We start from the raw sequence: 15138 nt of genomic DNA, 5'->3' as shown, positions 1-15138 counted from the left end.
AGAAAGCTTTATTGTCATTTTATTAAATACAATGAGATTCACAGTTGCCACTTCTGGTCAGTGCTTTAAAACAAATACTTACAAGACTAAACGAGGCAGATAAAACAACAGGTAAAACAGTTATAAAGCAAATAAAACAGGTAAAGTACATGTAATAAATAAATATAAACAGAAGTGTTACACTAGAAGTATAAAATATAAAAATAGATGTGATGTAAACAGGTAATTACACTTGTAAAATAGGTAGGGTAGATGTAATAAATAAAATGTAAACAAAGGTAATTGCACTTGAGGTGTATATTGCTCAAGGATATATTGCGCAGACAAATGTATTTCACATTCAGTGTATTAATATTGCACAGATGTACTGTTTGTTCAGTGTCCGTATGGCCCAGGGAAAGAAACTACCACAAGACACGACCGCTTTGGTCTGGTTGCGTTGCATGCCGGGAGAGAATTACGTTGCTAGGAAACCGTACACCTCAGCTCTTGTTGCTCAGCAACCCTTTTAGAACATAAAACTAACGTTAGCTAGCGTTAAGAAGACATAGAAGACACAACACGGTCCTACGGTAGGCATGTTTGAATGTACTGTGTATGTAATATAGGCATGTTTGAATATCTCTCGAAGACAGCTGTTAACTTTACGCAATAAGTTCAACTTCACAGGTAATAAGCAAAAGTGTTCATTAAGTAACGTAAGTTAGGTTAGCATTAATTGTTAGCCAGCTAACTAACTTAATTGTTACCTTTAACAGTTAAAGTCATAAACATTTAATTTGAATACGCCGTTATGTTCATTTTTTCAAGTTATTGGTTCTGGTATTGTTGATTTCTTGAAATGTTTCGATACTAACGTTACTAGTAGAGGCAGATATGCCTTTTGTGGCTGCAGTAACCACCGTGCACAACAGACATGAACACATGTAACGGGACATTTTGCTTTCTAAAATGATCTGTCAAGCACACAGGCTACTGAAGTAGGATTTGCAAAATTAAGCTAACTTTCTTTTAAAATTAGTTTTGTAAATAATCCAATTTGCCTTTATTTTGCGAATTTGTCTGATTAAATAACCTCTATCTGACGTTTCTGCTTTACAACTACTAACTCATCTGTCCCTCCACTGTCCCAGAGCCTGTGTGGATACAGCACATGCCATGGCCTCAGGCTCTACATCTAGGAGGACCTCTCTGCCTGGTCCAAGCAAGGGAAATGAGTCCAGAGGTAGGCCCAGCTAATAGGGTCTTTTATGTTTTATGAAAATGTGTTAGTTATGTTTTACATGTTATACTGTATAGTCCACTTTTTAATTCAATGTCAGTAGTTAACCTAAATTCCACTTGGTATACTGTCCCAGAGCGGCTGCAGTTCCCTAAACTACAGAGCTCCACCACCATCCTACCAAGGCCTCCAGTTGTTCCAGACACACAGGTGAGACTTGGCAAACTAAGATCAAACAGACAATATGAAATACCATCTACTGTACACCCAATTTATAATTTATAAAATATATATATAATTTATATATATATATATACACATATACATATATATACATATATGTATATGTGTATATATATATGTATGTGTATATATATACATACATATATATAGGGTATTATATTATCCATAGCTCAGTCAAAAAGTAATTACAGTATGTAGATATGGGTCTTTTGTAGATGTCACTTTCTTCCCCTTTATCTAGGCTGTGCTGAACAGACGTGTAAAACGGAAACAACCCAGCCTCCACCACTTAAAAGAGCGCGAGCGGATGTATTTTCCAAGCTGGTACACTCAGCCGCCTTCATCTCCTCAACAAACAGAGCAGCCACAAAGGCCGCGTGAAAAATTGCCTGTCCAGCTGCCTCCTCTGAAATCCAGGACCAAGGTCAGTGACGGACATGTTTGAGAAGAGAATAAGCGTTGCTTGAAAGATGTCCATACAGTGCATGATGGACAGGTTCCTCAAAAGTATCTCTACAATTAAATGATTTCATGTCTAAGTGTCTATTCAAGTCTAATGGCTAAAACCCAAGGGAAGAAAAAGGTTAGAAGAAATGTTTAATACATGTACAATCATTTGATTTAAAACACCCTTCTAAATCAGTTAGATATCAAATAACAATATGGAAAAAAGACACCAACATTTCTTTAATTTTTACAAATATGTGTGTCAAAATATATAAATGTAACTATATATATATATATATATATATACAGTATATATATATACTACTGGAGAGTGAAAATATAGTAGCTTTCTTTCTGGAGTAAGAGGGTATTTAAATCACCTCCTCTTCTAACGTTTTTGAAGAAATTTTTCTTCTTTCCTTTTTCCTCTACCTTAATGTAATGTAATAATTTTGAACATAGGTCATGGATTTTCTGATATATGTGATGATAAATATGACAATGATTATAAATAACATGTTTCATATTTAGGAGTATGGCTTAATTACTGTTTTTACGTACTTTATGAAATTGTGAATTGTTGTTGTGGATGTTTCTATCCCACTGGTGTTTTTGGATGAATTACACTTGCCATCATAGAGCTTGTTTACCTATTGGTGTGCTTTATGTACAGTATAATTATGGGTGTTGTCTCCACTGTTTCAAACACTTTGACCAGATGAAGATCCAAAGTGGATCAAAACGTAGTCAATAAAAATATGGTGGCATGGAGTAGTGTGCAGGCGTTACCTTTTTCTTTACTGACGCTGTTCTGATAGCCTCGCACCTACGTGATGTGCGTATAATTAATCTTCTTCAACTTCTAAAACCCAAGATTACCATTAAAACTGTTCTTGGGGAAAATTAGGCTCCTCAGGCAGAAGCTTGACAAAGTCTTTGTTAAAGCCCCAATTCATTGTTTATTGCCTTTTAAATGAGCTACATGCTGGAGGAAATTCATCTTTGATTGTGTCTCTCCACCACTCCTCAGGTGTCCCAGAATGTGGTGTCAACCCCTGTTCTCCCCATGAGGCCCTTTTCCTTAAAGAGTGGTGGACTGCTGGACACTCCCTCTGATGTAAAAATGATCGAGTACAATAAGGATGACTACATGATGATCAGCGATGGAGGTGTGATATCAGTGCGTGGGGAGCATGTTGAGTACACAACCCTTGATCGCTGGGAAGAGGAGTGTGACTGCCACTCCAAGCTGATCCGCATCCCCTTCATTGCCAACTTCAAAAAGTGGAAACCCTTCTATGTCTGGCGCACCAAAATTCGAGCCAGGAAGATTCATATGGCCAGGGAGTCCCTCGAAGACCGCTTGTTTATTCTCAATGAGGTATGTGACGGTGTGTATAAATTGAGGTCTGGATTTTCTCTGTCTTAATGATCTTGAATATACAATATCATACGCTGTAAATATGCTCACTGAGCAAAAAAACTTTGGGTTTTACAACTTTTAATTAATGTGAGTAGTGTTGATATTAAGTTATTAACATTTCGGTAACACTTTATAATGACCATCATTTATAAATGGTAAATTGATATTTAATTCAACTTAGTTAGTAGTTATTTTACTGTTAACAAACAATTAAATGATAATCATGGTTACTAATTATTAGTAATGCTTTAATTTTTGTTATTTTATTATTAGTTTGTGCAATATGAAATAATTAGTTTAAAAATTATATATTGTATCGTAGCTGATAAGAGGCAATAACAATTACATTCTGATTACATAAGTAAAGTATTTATTAACAGTTTATTGTTGCACACGTTATAATTGTTTGTAAAACATCTATAAACATTACATAGATAGATGGACCATAAAACAGTTATTAACCATTGACAAAATAATAACTCTATCTAAATAATGTTTATAGACAGTTTACAAACCAGTTATTAACCATTAACAAAGTGTTACAAATATCTGGTCCATGTAATTTTTATGTGTTTTACGAACAATTTCTTAAAGGTTTACAAATAATTTCATAATTATTAACAAGTAAAATAACCATTAACTAAGTTTAATTAACTATCAATTTACCATTTATAAATGATGGTTATTATAAAGTGTTACCAACATTTGTATATTCCCTCCAGTCTTTAAGTCCCGCACTGATGGACATCAAGAAGATGTGTTCTCAAATCAGTGACGCAGGCATGTGTCACATTGAGACAAAACGCAGTTACACACTGCAGGAGTTCCTGGACATTCAGTTCAAACAACTGCAAGAGGTGCAATTGTACATCAATACAAAAATTGGTCCGGATGTTTGAAGTGTACCTCCTCAGCAGCTCACTGCCTTCATGTGTTCGTTATTGTCAGATGTTGAACGACTTGGAGAAGTTTCAAGACCTGGTGAAGGAGGTGACAATTTGTGCGTGTCGCAACTGGACGGAATTGCGATCCAAAGCTGCTAACATAGGTGTGTGCACACTGACCATATGGAGACACTGGGATATACTGTACATACATAGACCACAATGTAAAAAGGTTGACAGTATTCTTTGTTTGTCACAGACAGGAAAGTTCTTGCACAGCTCAAAAAGACATCTCAATCCAGCCGCCTCATCTGGTAAGTCATTATCTTTCATTTGTTTCCCTTTAATTTTCTTTTCTTTCTGTCTCTATTTGTGTAACAAACATACCTGCTTTTTATTTTTGAATCACATCAGACATTTTTACATCTCACAGTCAGAAAACACAGGTGTAAATAATGAAATGAATGATGGCTGAATTCCATCATTTTAGGAAATCTGTCATAGTATAGGTTAGCCCTGTGGCCTCACAACAAGAGGGTTGCAGGTTCAAACCCGGCTTGGGGCCCTTTTGTGTGGAGTTTGCATGTTCTCCTCGTGTTGGCGTGGGTTTTCTCTGGGTTCTCCGGCTTCCTCCCACAGTCCAAAGACATGCAGGTTAGGTTAACTGTTGACTCTAAATTGCCCGTACAGTAGGTGTGAATGTGAGTGTGAATGGTTGTCTGTCTCTATGTGTCAGCCCTGTGATAGTCTGGCGACCTGTCCAGGGTGTACCCCACCTTCACCCAATGTCAGCTGGGATCGGCTCGAGATCCCCCACAACCCTGAATATGATAAGCAGTTACAGATAATGGATGGATGGATGGATGGATGTCATAGTATAAAGAACACACCAGAAAAAAATCCATTTTAGAATAGGAAAAGATAACACATTTATACAGCATGCAAAGAACTGCATTTGATTATCATAAAGTGGGCATGTCTGTAAAGGGGAGACTCGTGGGTACCCATAGAACACATTTTCATTCACATATCTTGAGGTCAAAGGACCTCGTTGAAAATCACCATGCCAGTTTTTCCTCGCCAACATTTAATTTGGAGCATTATTTAGCTTCCTTCTCGACAAGCTAGTGGGTACCACTGAACTCCTTAGGTTTGCTACTGTCGTTTCATATGATGCCAGTAACTTCACTCTAGCCTGCTAGAACCTCCAAAAGATTGAATAGCGTCCGGGCGGTTAATTAAAAATCGATACAGGGTTTTGGAGAATCTATACAGTATCGCACAACATAATATCGCGATACTTGTGTATCTATCTAAACGTCATCAAGCCGACTGGTCCGCCTTTAATGCCTCGTTGTGTGTACTCGCGTCTATGCGATCGTGGTGTAGTTCGTTTATAGCCTAACATTATCTTTTTACTTCTGCCGATTACAGTCACACTTCAAAAATCATAAAAGTGATGTTTATTTGTGAAGATTATGTCGCTGAACAAAACGTGTAGGTATCATAAACATGTGTTTGCCACAGAGATTATTTTCTGCAATAATCCAAAACCCAATGGAATCCCATTGGCTTTTTGTTGAGTGAACCCAGGCCGATGCTAACTTCCTGGTTGGCCTACAAAAATACCTCATCCCTGGAGCACTCTATTACTTTGAGCCTGACTAGATGGATTTCTGTGTGATATGTGATCCTGTGATTCTCGCGTGAGCTCATGACATTGCAAAAATACAGCTGCCGTGCAAGGTAACTATGACATCATTAATGAGGCACATCTAACACATTAACTCAGTCCAATCCCTCTCTGTCCCTCACCTGCCCAGCTTCATCCGTCTGGTTGACTATTTGGTTGTCAGTACCTTGCACAGCCTACTGGTGAATGCAGTGGCCCAACTACTGGCTGTGCTTCAGGAGCAGGTACGTGGGACGCCCAGCAACGCCATTATTCAGAGCTGGAGCCAGCGCTCTGAGGCTGACTCTACTGAACAAGAGATGAATAAGAAGGTAGGGCATTGTTACACTATTATTATTATTTTGTATTATTTACAGTAAAACCACAGTAATACTATTAGAAGACACAGACCAGTGTTCAGTTTTGGTTTTGGTTGGTGTGTGTGTGTCTTTATTAGTCAGAAGCATGCCGTGTCCAACCAATGTTCATCTCTGAGCTGATGCTGGACACAAATGCTTTGACCTTCAAACCCTCTGAGGAGAACTTTCAGGTTAGTTTTCCAAATTGTTACGAACTGTTACGCTATTTATAACCCATTTCATACCCATCTACAATATACTCTTTATTAATTCCTACAGGAGACTGTTGCAGAGATCATTGGGCAGTTTGAGAAAACAGTGATGTCTGTCAACACGCTTACGGCAGATCCTCATTTTGATTCGATGACAGAGCCCGGAAGCTACGGGGTAGCTAAAAAACATCACCACTTCAACCTGACACCCCTGATGTTTATATTCAGGGTTGTTCTAAATGTTGTTAATATGCCAAAAAATATTATTGCACTGTGATATTGTTTCTTCATGTGCGTTTGTTGACTTTTAGGAATTGAAAAATAAGTATGAAGATGGCCCCTGTTTGGAATCCATCGTAAAGAATGATGGATTCCTTCTAAGTAGCATCCAGAACATCAAGGTCAGTTTTTACTTTGCATTGGTTTCTATCTCTGGAGGTTGTACTTTGTCTAAACAGTACTGTGTATGTATGGACCTAACTTGTTTTCCCCCTTAGGAAGCATTCCAGGTAGCCTTTGCAGCAGCAAAAGTGTACGCACAGACATTTGAGCGTTTTTGGCTGTTCTATAAAGAGAACGAGAGTCTGGATCTGGATGCAATGCAGCAACAGGATCACGGTGATGTATTATACATTAACATAAACATTATGTCCAATCTCCCACAAAGAGAAGTTCAGTTGAGAATAGTGCTCATGTAAGTCTTTGTCCTTTGTTACCAGCTGTACTGGTATTGGATATATTATTGCATTTTTTCCACACTTAAAAACTAGGGCTGTCAGTCGATTAAAAATATTTAATTGCGATGAGTCACATTATTGTGCATAATTAATCATGATTAATTGCAAATTAATCACACATTTTTTTATCTGTTCAAAATGTACTTTAAAGGGAGATTTGTCAAGTATTTAATACTCTTATCAACATGGGAGTGGGCAAATATGCTTTCTTTATGCAAATGTATGCATATATTTATTACTCAAAATCAATTACCAACACAAAACAATGATAAATATTATCCAGAAACCCTCACAGGTACTGCATTTAGCATACAAAATATGCTCAAATCATAGCATTTTAAACTCAAGCCCAACAGGCAACACCAGCTGTCAGTGTGCTACCCATAGAACCTATTTTCATTCACATATCTGGAGGTCAGAGGTCAAGGGACCCCTTTTAAAAATTGCCATGCCAGTTTTTTCTTGTCAAAATTGACCGTACGTTTGGAGCGTTATTTAGCCTCCTTTGCGATAAGCTAGTATGACATGGTTGGTACCAATGGATTCCTTCCTTTCTAGTTTCATATGATGCCAGTATATTCACTCTTACTTTAAAACCTTGCTCGCTACAACCTCCGAAAGATTGAATAGTGGCCGGGCTAAATCGCAAGTTGTGTTAATGCGTTAAAGAAATTGCTGGCGTTAAAACAAATTTGCGTTAACACGTTATTATCGCGTTAACTTTGACAGCCCTAATTAGATCTTTTTTTCTCAGTCACCACCCATCTTAATCAGTACTACTAATCGTTGTGTTGCCTGAAATGCTTATTATATAATAACTGTTTTTGACTGGGAACACTTCTGAGGAGACTATTCAAAGAAGCGAGAGGGATAATGGCAGATGAGTTTTGGATGGAGGCAGGAAGTAGTTCCCAAAGATTTGCTGTATTATAATTTCTTGTCACAATCTGTTATGGAAAGGAAGATACAGCATGTTATACATTTGCTATAGGATGCAAATGTGTACACATACATAGTGAATATGTTTGCATCTTCTAAAACAAACTTGACTTGGTCACACACAAAAACTGTAACTGAAAGACATTCAATAGGCAAACATACTTAGATTGTAATAAGGGAGTAAAGCATGCAAAATAACAGTTCTTTTTGACTGATGGATGTTGACTGCTTTGTCTCACAGATTTGTCCTTTTTTGGAGAAACACTGGAGTTATACCACAGTGAGCATAAGGAGGCCGTAGCCATCCAACAGAAGAGAAATCTAGGCTTGCTGCTTGTGGACAAAACACAGCTCAAAGAGAAGCTTATGTCTTCCCCATTCCGCTGTCTGGAGGTGAGGACGACCAGCAATGTGCAAACACATACTACCAGTATTACACAACTGTTTTTTGGTTTAAGAGTCATGAAGAGCTTTTGACCATGACAACAAAATGATTTAAACCAAAGGGCAGTGAGTGGAAAAAACTTGGGAGAAAATATTTTCTAATACAACCAAATATTCAATTAACGCGACAGCAGAAATAATAAAGGCAGGGTTGGTCAAGATTTTAGAAACATTTTGTGTTATATTAGTTGAAATTCTCATTACATCCCGACAACAATCAATAAATCAAATGCTCTGACAAAAAAAGGAAAAAATCTGGTCTCTGTGGCTGTTGCAGGACTGTAATAAACCCGTCCAGTCTTTTCAATCGGCCTGAATGTAATGATTGGACAGGCTACCTTCCTGCTTGCCTGCACTCTGCTCATGCACTCATTGCGCATCACCAGAAGGACTCTTCCTGCCTTTTCATTTTGAAAGAGCAGAGGCAAATGAGGAAACGCCAGCACTCGGCCGACCAATCATGTAACTTCATGACTCAGTCAGTCAGTCACTCAGTGACAGACTTTTGCGTTCGTAGGGCTGGCCATCTGCGGTCCAGCCAAAAATCCTGTGTACTCTTGCTAGTTTCTCAAGATCGTCCACCCTGCCTTTAAAGGCATGTAAGAATCATTGTTCTGCTTTGAATCTCTGCTCCAGGTCATCAACAAAATGCTTACCCGGCTGGCTAAGACGAAGCTGGATGCCCTCATTGCCGAGGCTTGTGAAGCTCAGTATAAACTAGAGTCCAGTCCCTCCACCACAGCTGAGTTAGCCACCTCCCTCTCATTCCTGGATGAGATACAGGAGAGGGTAAGGCACCCATTTCACATTAAAAGCATTTTTTTTTAGCAATCAGCAGTGTTTGTTACAAAGCCAACAAAGTTATTTTTATAGTGTGGAGTCATCAACCCAGTCTCCTCTCTTCTCCTCTGTTCCCTCTTCTCACCTCCTCTCCTATCTGACTCTATTCTTCTACACTGCGTTGTCCCTCTTTCTTTTTCTCTAACTCACCAGATTACAGAGCTAGGAGCGGAGGAGGAGACAGTATGTCAGATGTACAGTCTGATCAGCAAGTACTATATTTCCACGCCACCTGAGGATCTGGCTGTTTTCGCCACCTTGGAACCCTCCACGCACTCATTGCGTAACATCATTGATGAGACAGCGACAGAGAGGGACTCCAGCATGGACAAGTTGTGCAGCTCCCTGCAGGACGACATAAAGGAGCTGAACCGTGAGGTCATGAAAGTCAAGCTTAAATCACAGGTACGCGGAGAAGTGTTATACATTTTTCTATTAACCATAGTTTGGTTGTTTTTTTTTTCATGCTGAGCCTTATTACTTGAGGTGTATCAATATGTCTTTGTCTTTTTTTTTTACTTGTTTGCCTTGTTTTTCATGCGTAGGATCCACAAATCCTTGACATCAATGCAGATTCCTCCCAAGTGCGTCTGCTGCTGGGGGGGATCCAGATTTCCATAGATGAGCTGCAGGCCCAGGCCTCCGCCTACACCTCATACCAGAAGAAATTCAAGGTGCTGTCATTTCAGATATTGTTTGAGTAATTCCAAAATGATTCTTGCAAAAAAGAAAGTCATAACCATTTTATTTTGCGTTGGAAAACTGATATCCAAAGCAGAGACGGTCTTTTTATTTGAACTAGGGCTGTCAAAGTTAATGCAATAATAACACATTAACGCAAATTTGTTTTAGAGTGAAGATACTGGCATCATATGAAACTAGAAAACCTAAGCATCCATTGGTACTAACCATGTTATACTAGCTTGTCAAGAAGGAGACTAAATAACACTCCAAACTTACGCTAAATTTGGTCGAGGAAACTCAAACTCTGAAATTTTCAAAGGGGTGCCTTGACCTCTGACCTGAAGATATGTGAATGAAAATGGGTTCTATGGGTACCCACAAGTCTCCCCTTTACAGACATGCCCACTTTATGATAATCACATGCAGTTTTATTGGACAAGTCATAGTCAAGTCAACACACTGTTGTTGCCTGTTGGGCTTGAGTTTGCCATGTTATGATTTGAGCATATTTTTTATGTTAAATGCAGTACCTGGGACAATGTGGACTGGACAATATTTGTCATGGTTTTATGTCGTTGATTGATTTCCAATAATAAATATATACATACAGTTACATAAAGCAAGCATATTTGTCCACTCCAATGTTGATAAGAGTATTAAATACTTGACAAATATCCCTTTATGGTACATTTTGAACAGATAAAAATGCATGTTTAATTTACAATTAATCGCAATTAACTATGGACAATCATGCGTTTAAATATTTTAATTGATTGACAGCCCTTCACCAACCCAACCCAAATTAATTTCCCCCCCTCTACCTTCTGATGAATAAAGGTGGAGGTCACCAAATTTGACACCCTGGAGGAGTTAACTACAGAGTTCAAGCTGAAGCAGCTGCTGTGGGACTCCCAAGAGGAATGGGACTCTTTATCAGATGGATGGAGGAAGGTGAGGTGTACTTAACATATTGTGTGTGTGAACGCCTGGACACGTGAATGTACAGACGAGTGTAAAACAGCTCCTCCCCTCTTCTTCATGTTCACCAATCCCCAGAGCACACTTGAGCAACTGGACCTGGAGCAGTTCAGCTCACAGGTCGTCAAATACAACAAATACGTCAACCAGCTGGAGAAGGGTCTGCCACGTAACAATGTAGTGCCGAGTCTTAAGGAGAAGGTGGACGTCATCAAGCAGTGGGTGGGTAGGACAAATGGTTGTGTGGTGACTGATGTGTGTTTAATGTGTGTAGTAAATAACAAAATCAATGTCATCACAAATATCTTTTTGAAATGATGCCACATTAAAAATACGGACTGCAAGAAAGTGCTGAGTAATTTAGCCAGTTGGTTCTTGACTTCTTTGTGAATCTATCAAAGTAATATTCATGTGCTTTCCTTCAGATGCCTGTGATCACTGATCTACGTAACCCATGTATGAAACCAGAGCACTGGGAGACCCTGGAGTCTGTTGTGGGGACCGCCCTGAATGGGGAGGAGCTCACTGTGGCTGTTTTGGAGCAGCTCAACGTCTTCTCCTATGGCACGGAGATACAGGAGGTAACACATTAATATTGGCTACATTATATTACAGCTTCTCTTGCAATACTTGTGGGACCTTGGTTAGTGCTGACTATTAACCCTTGTGCATCCCTTTAAAAAAGGTTGCTCTGATGTCCTTAGAGGACAAAAATGTCCTTGTCAAAAAAACTGCCATAAAAATTATACATAAATATTATTTTCCACGCTCACGGAGTTAAATCTTTAAAGCTAAATTTTGACCCTTTAAATGCCAGTTTGTTTACATAATGTCACTGTTGTACTGTATTTTATGTATACTTTTTTTTCACAGTCTGCAATATGTCAATGATTAGCAACAACATTGTTTGCTTACATGCATTTTTATTTTTTGTGCAGCATCAGACAAAAAAACAACAACTCCCATTTATTACCTTAAAGGACATAAATGTCCCATTCCTAAAGCTGCTATAAAAAGACTGTATATTATTATAATTTTCCACTTTTACTGAGTTAAATGTTTTTAATCAATAGTCCTGATCATAACTACCAAATATTCATTCATTTCCAGAAGTGTAACCCTTTAAAGCAGCAGTGGGTAAAATTGGAGCAAATATGATTAAAGAAGTTATTTTTATAAAACGGTCGCTATATCCTGATAGTAGTGCATCAGACAGGTAATCTGATAAAAACTCCCATGCCTCTGTGTCCTCCGATGCTCCTAATGGCATCTGCAAGATTTCACAACGGTCAAACTAGTAATCGCTGATCAAATATGAATCAGTATTCTGTTATGCCTGTTTCTCTCCTTAAATGTTTTCAGAAACATCTTTTAGTGTACTGTTTAGCTGTAAAATGAGAAAGTTTGTGACCCGGCAGCCATGTTGAGATCAGCTGAGGAAATACCAAGCACCAACCACTAGCTGGAGCAAACTTTCTCATTACTCCTAAAGTAGTGTTATTATGGTAAGGATGGCCTCTGAGCGAGGCGAACAACGTTACCATGATTTTGCACTTAGCGGCTCACGTTACCTCTGACTCAGTTGGTTGCAATCTTCAACCACACCACTAGATGCTGCCAAACCCTACACACTGCGTGTGTCTGTATTTTGGCTACACAGTTTATTATAGACTAATTATAAGAGCTGATGTCGAACTTCCAAAATTCGAAAAATGAAACAAACCCTTGCCAAAATGTATGGCATATGCATCAACACAGCCAAAATGATCGAAAAATTAAAAAGCCAAAAATGTCCCGAGTGAGGTACAAGGGTTAAGTTGATAAAAGGGTAAATAGGAACTACACTTGCCCTTACCTAATCTAACCTACTACCTTGTGCTAAATTGATCTTTTTTCTTGTGTTTTGACCTCAAAGTGAGGTCAAGGTTAGAAGTACACAAGCTGGTTATGTTTAATATCTTTAAGTCTGAACTGCATATAATAGACTAACTTAAACCTTTGACTTTTAGGTGTCCGGACAGGCTTCAGGAGAGGCATCAGTGGAGACCATTATTACAAAGGTGCGTGGAAAGAGAACTACGTATCTATGAATATATATGCAGATATTATACGTGTGTCCATATATACCTACTGGAGACACTGCAATAGAAGTGTACTCTACCTTCCTGTCTGTTGAATATGAGTTGCTTTTATTATTGTCATTTTGATGCCCACATATGCCAATTTGATGACTCATATTGCATGACTGAACAATTTCATCATCGCATACAGAGATTTCTGCAATTTTATAACACTTGCAAAGATGCTCCGTGCTATCATATGAAGCTGAATCCATATTTTTGTGAATTGACACACATGGCACAAAGTTCGGTGGGTGTGTGGTCGTAACTTTTGCTTCTGTTATGGCTAGTGCCTGGTGGCATGTGATGCTCTGATGGTTGCAACATGGTTGGATTTAGAGTAAGTGGATATGGCATTGATTATAGCCAATTAAAATCAGTTCTTCTGATCCACTGTAAAAGCTTGGCCCTCTCTGCCATAACGGACTGACAGTTTTGTAATGAGGAGGAGAGCCCAGACAGGCTTCTCTCAAGAGGAAACTAATGTTCCAGGAGGTGCAGAGTCACACAGAGTGAACGGATATGTGGCACCACAAATGTGTTGCCAAAGACTGATGCATTAATGTTTTGTTTTTTAAAGAATAGTTAGACACTTTGAGAAATATGCTTCTTGTCAGATTAGAAGATTGATACCGTTCTCATATGACAGTGGTATCAATCCTCTCATCTAACTAACAAGAAAACAAATGTGCATATTTAAGAATATGTCAAAGTATCCCTTTAAGTTGAATTTATGTTTCTGGGAGCAATGAAAGGCTGGTCACCATGTTTGCCATACATGTATGGTTTTATTTTTCAATTTTAGTAATGAGCACAATAGCCACATGTGCAGCTATAAGTAACTTTGTACTACAGTATATACGCATGCATACACTCGAATGATTAGTTTAAATGTAGTTGAGTTAAATATGCATAATGGGGAGTTAATGCAAAAACTGACAGTTATACGTGCAGGGTAGTTTTGTCTGGAGTAGGGCTGCAATGAATGATTTCATCATCGATTAATCTGCCAATTATTTTCTCAATTAAGCGATAATCGTTTAGTCTATGATAGGGCTGGGCGATATGATCAAAATCTTCTATCCCGATACAGATCATTTCATATCCCAATAACGAGATATATCACAAAATAGCATGTTTTCTGATAATAAATAAATAATAAATAGAAAGATGAATAGTCGATATGAATTTACCACATGGTAAAGCCTATTTTTGTTTTCTCCTGTATGAAATTTAATACTTGACAATACTGACTATTTTCTCATTTTATTAAAAACTTTAGTGCAAAACGAACATTACAGTTTCAAGTGAAATTACAGAGAAAAATAGATATCTGGGGATGTGCACGGCTTCTCCATAGATTACTTTTTTCTCCGTTGAATGTCGTACATCAGAGATACTGTTTCTACATTAACTGCCACAAACAAAACACAGTTAACACATTTTTGCCAGCCTGCGCTCCAAATCTGCCTGTAGTGGGGACCGACGTGTTGCAAACTCTGCAGAAGATGGTTTCTGGTCCGTGTCTGACTTTCTTACAAGCTCTTTTTGTTTTGTTTGGGCTGAGTCTGAGAAAGTTTCTATATGTTGTGTCCTCTCAAAGTAAAACAGCTGATCGCTCCAGCTCCTGCTCCCACATGCACACACTTCCAAATGATGGAAATGTTAATGTAACACAGTTCGGCCGCTGGTTTTTCGACACCGCAATAGAAACGATATAGAAAAAATATAAACGACAGACATTATTATATCGTTTGATAGGATATATCGCCCAGCTCTAGTTTATAAAATGTTGATTAATAGTGAAAAAATGCCATTTACAATTTCTCCAAGGCCACAGTTAGTTTTGCAATCCAATTTCAATCTGTCATATATGACAAAGAAAAGCAGCAAATCCTTACATTTAAGGATGAGAAACAAGATAATGCTTTTCA

At 38.3% G+C, this 15138-nt stretch overlaps 1 protein-coding gene across 2 annotated transcripts in view; it reads left to right on the top strand.

Annotated features, from left to right (window-relative positions):
* Positions 1–510: 510 nt before the first annotated feature.
* dnah6 (dynein, axonemal, heavy chain 6) overlaps positions 511–15138 on the top strand; it is an 88375-nt gene continuing 73747 nt past the window's right edge. Inside the window, exons 1-21 of one of the 2 annotated variants that reach the window (XM_037765283.1) lie at positions 511–572; positions 1134–1225; positions 1359–1432; positions 1707–1889; positions 2943–3293; positions 4058–4192; positions 4284–4383; positions 4479–4533; positions 6043–6223; positions 6349–6441; positions 6530–6637; positions 6774–6863; positions 6960–7080; positions 8380–8531; positions 9219–9371; positions 9576–9827; positions 9968–10096; positions 10944–11057; positions 11163–11306; positions 11510–11665; positions 13094–13144. In XM_037765283.1, the coding sequence (XP_037621211.1) occupies positions 1159–1225; positions 1359–1432; positions 1707–1889; positions 2943–3293; positions 4058–4192; positions 4284–4383; positions 4479–4533; positions 6043–6223; positions 6349–6441; positions 6530–6637; positions 6774–6863; positions 6960–7080; positions 8380–8531; positions 9219–9371; positions 9576–9827; positions 9968–10096; positions 10944–11057; positions 11163–11306; positions 11510–11665; positions 13094–13144 (2709 nt within the window). In that variant the 5' untranslated portion in view covers positions 511–572; positions 1134–1158. The other variant, XM_037765284.1, reaches the window with a different exon arrangement.

The sequence above is a fragment of the Sebastes umbrosus genome, chromosome 3 (genome assembly GCF_015220745.1).
Source record: "Sebastes umbrosus isolate fSebUmb1 chromosome 3, fSebUmb1.pri, whole genome shotgun sequence".
In the NCBI taxonomy this organism is placed as follows: Eukaryota; Metazoa; Chordata; class Actinopteri; order Perciformes; family Sebastidae; genus Sebastes; species Sebastes umbrosus.
This window is presented reverse-complemented; position numbering and strand designations above follow the sequence as displayed.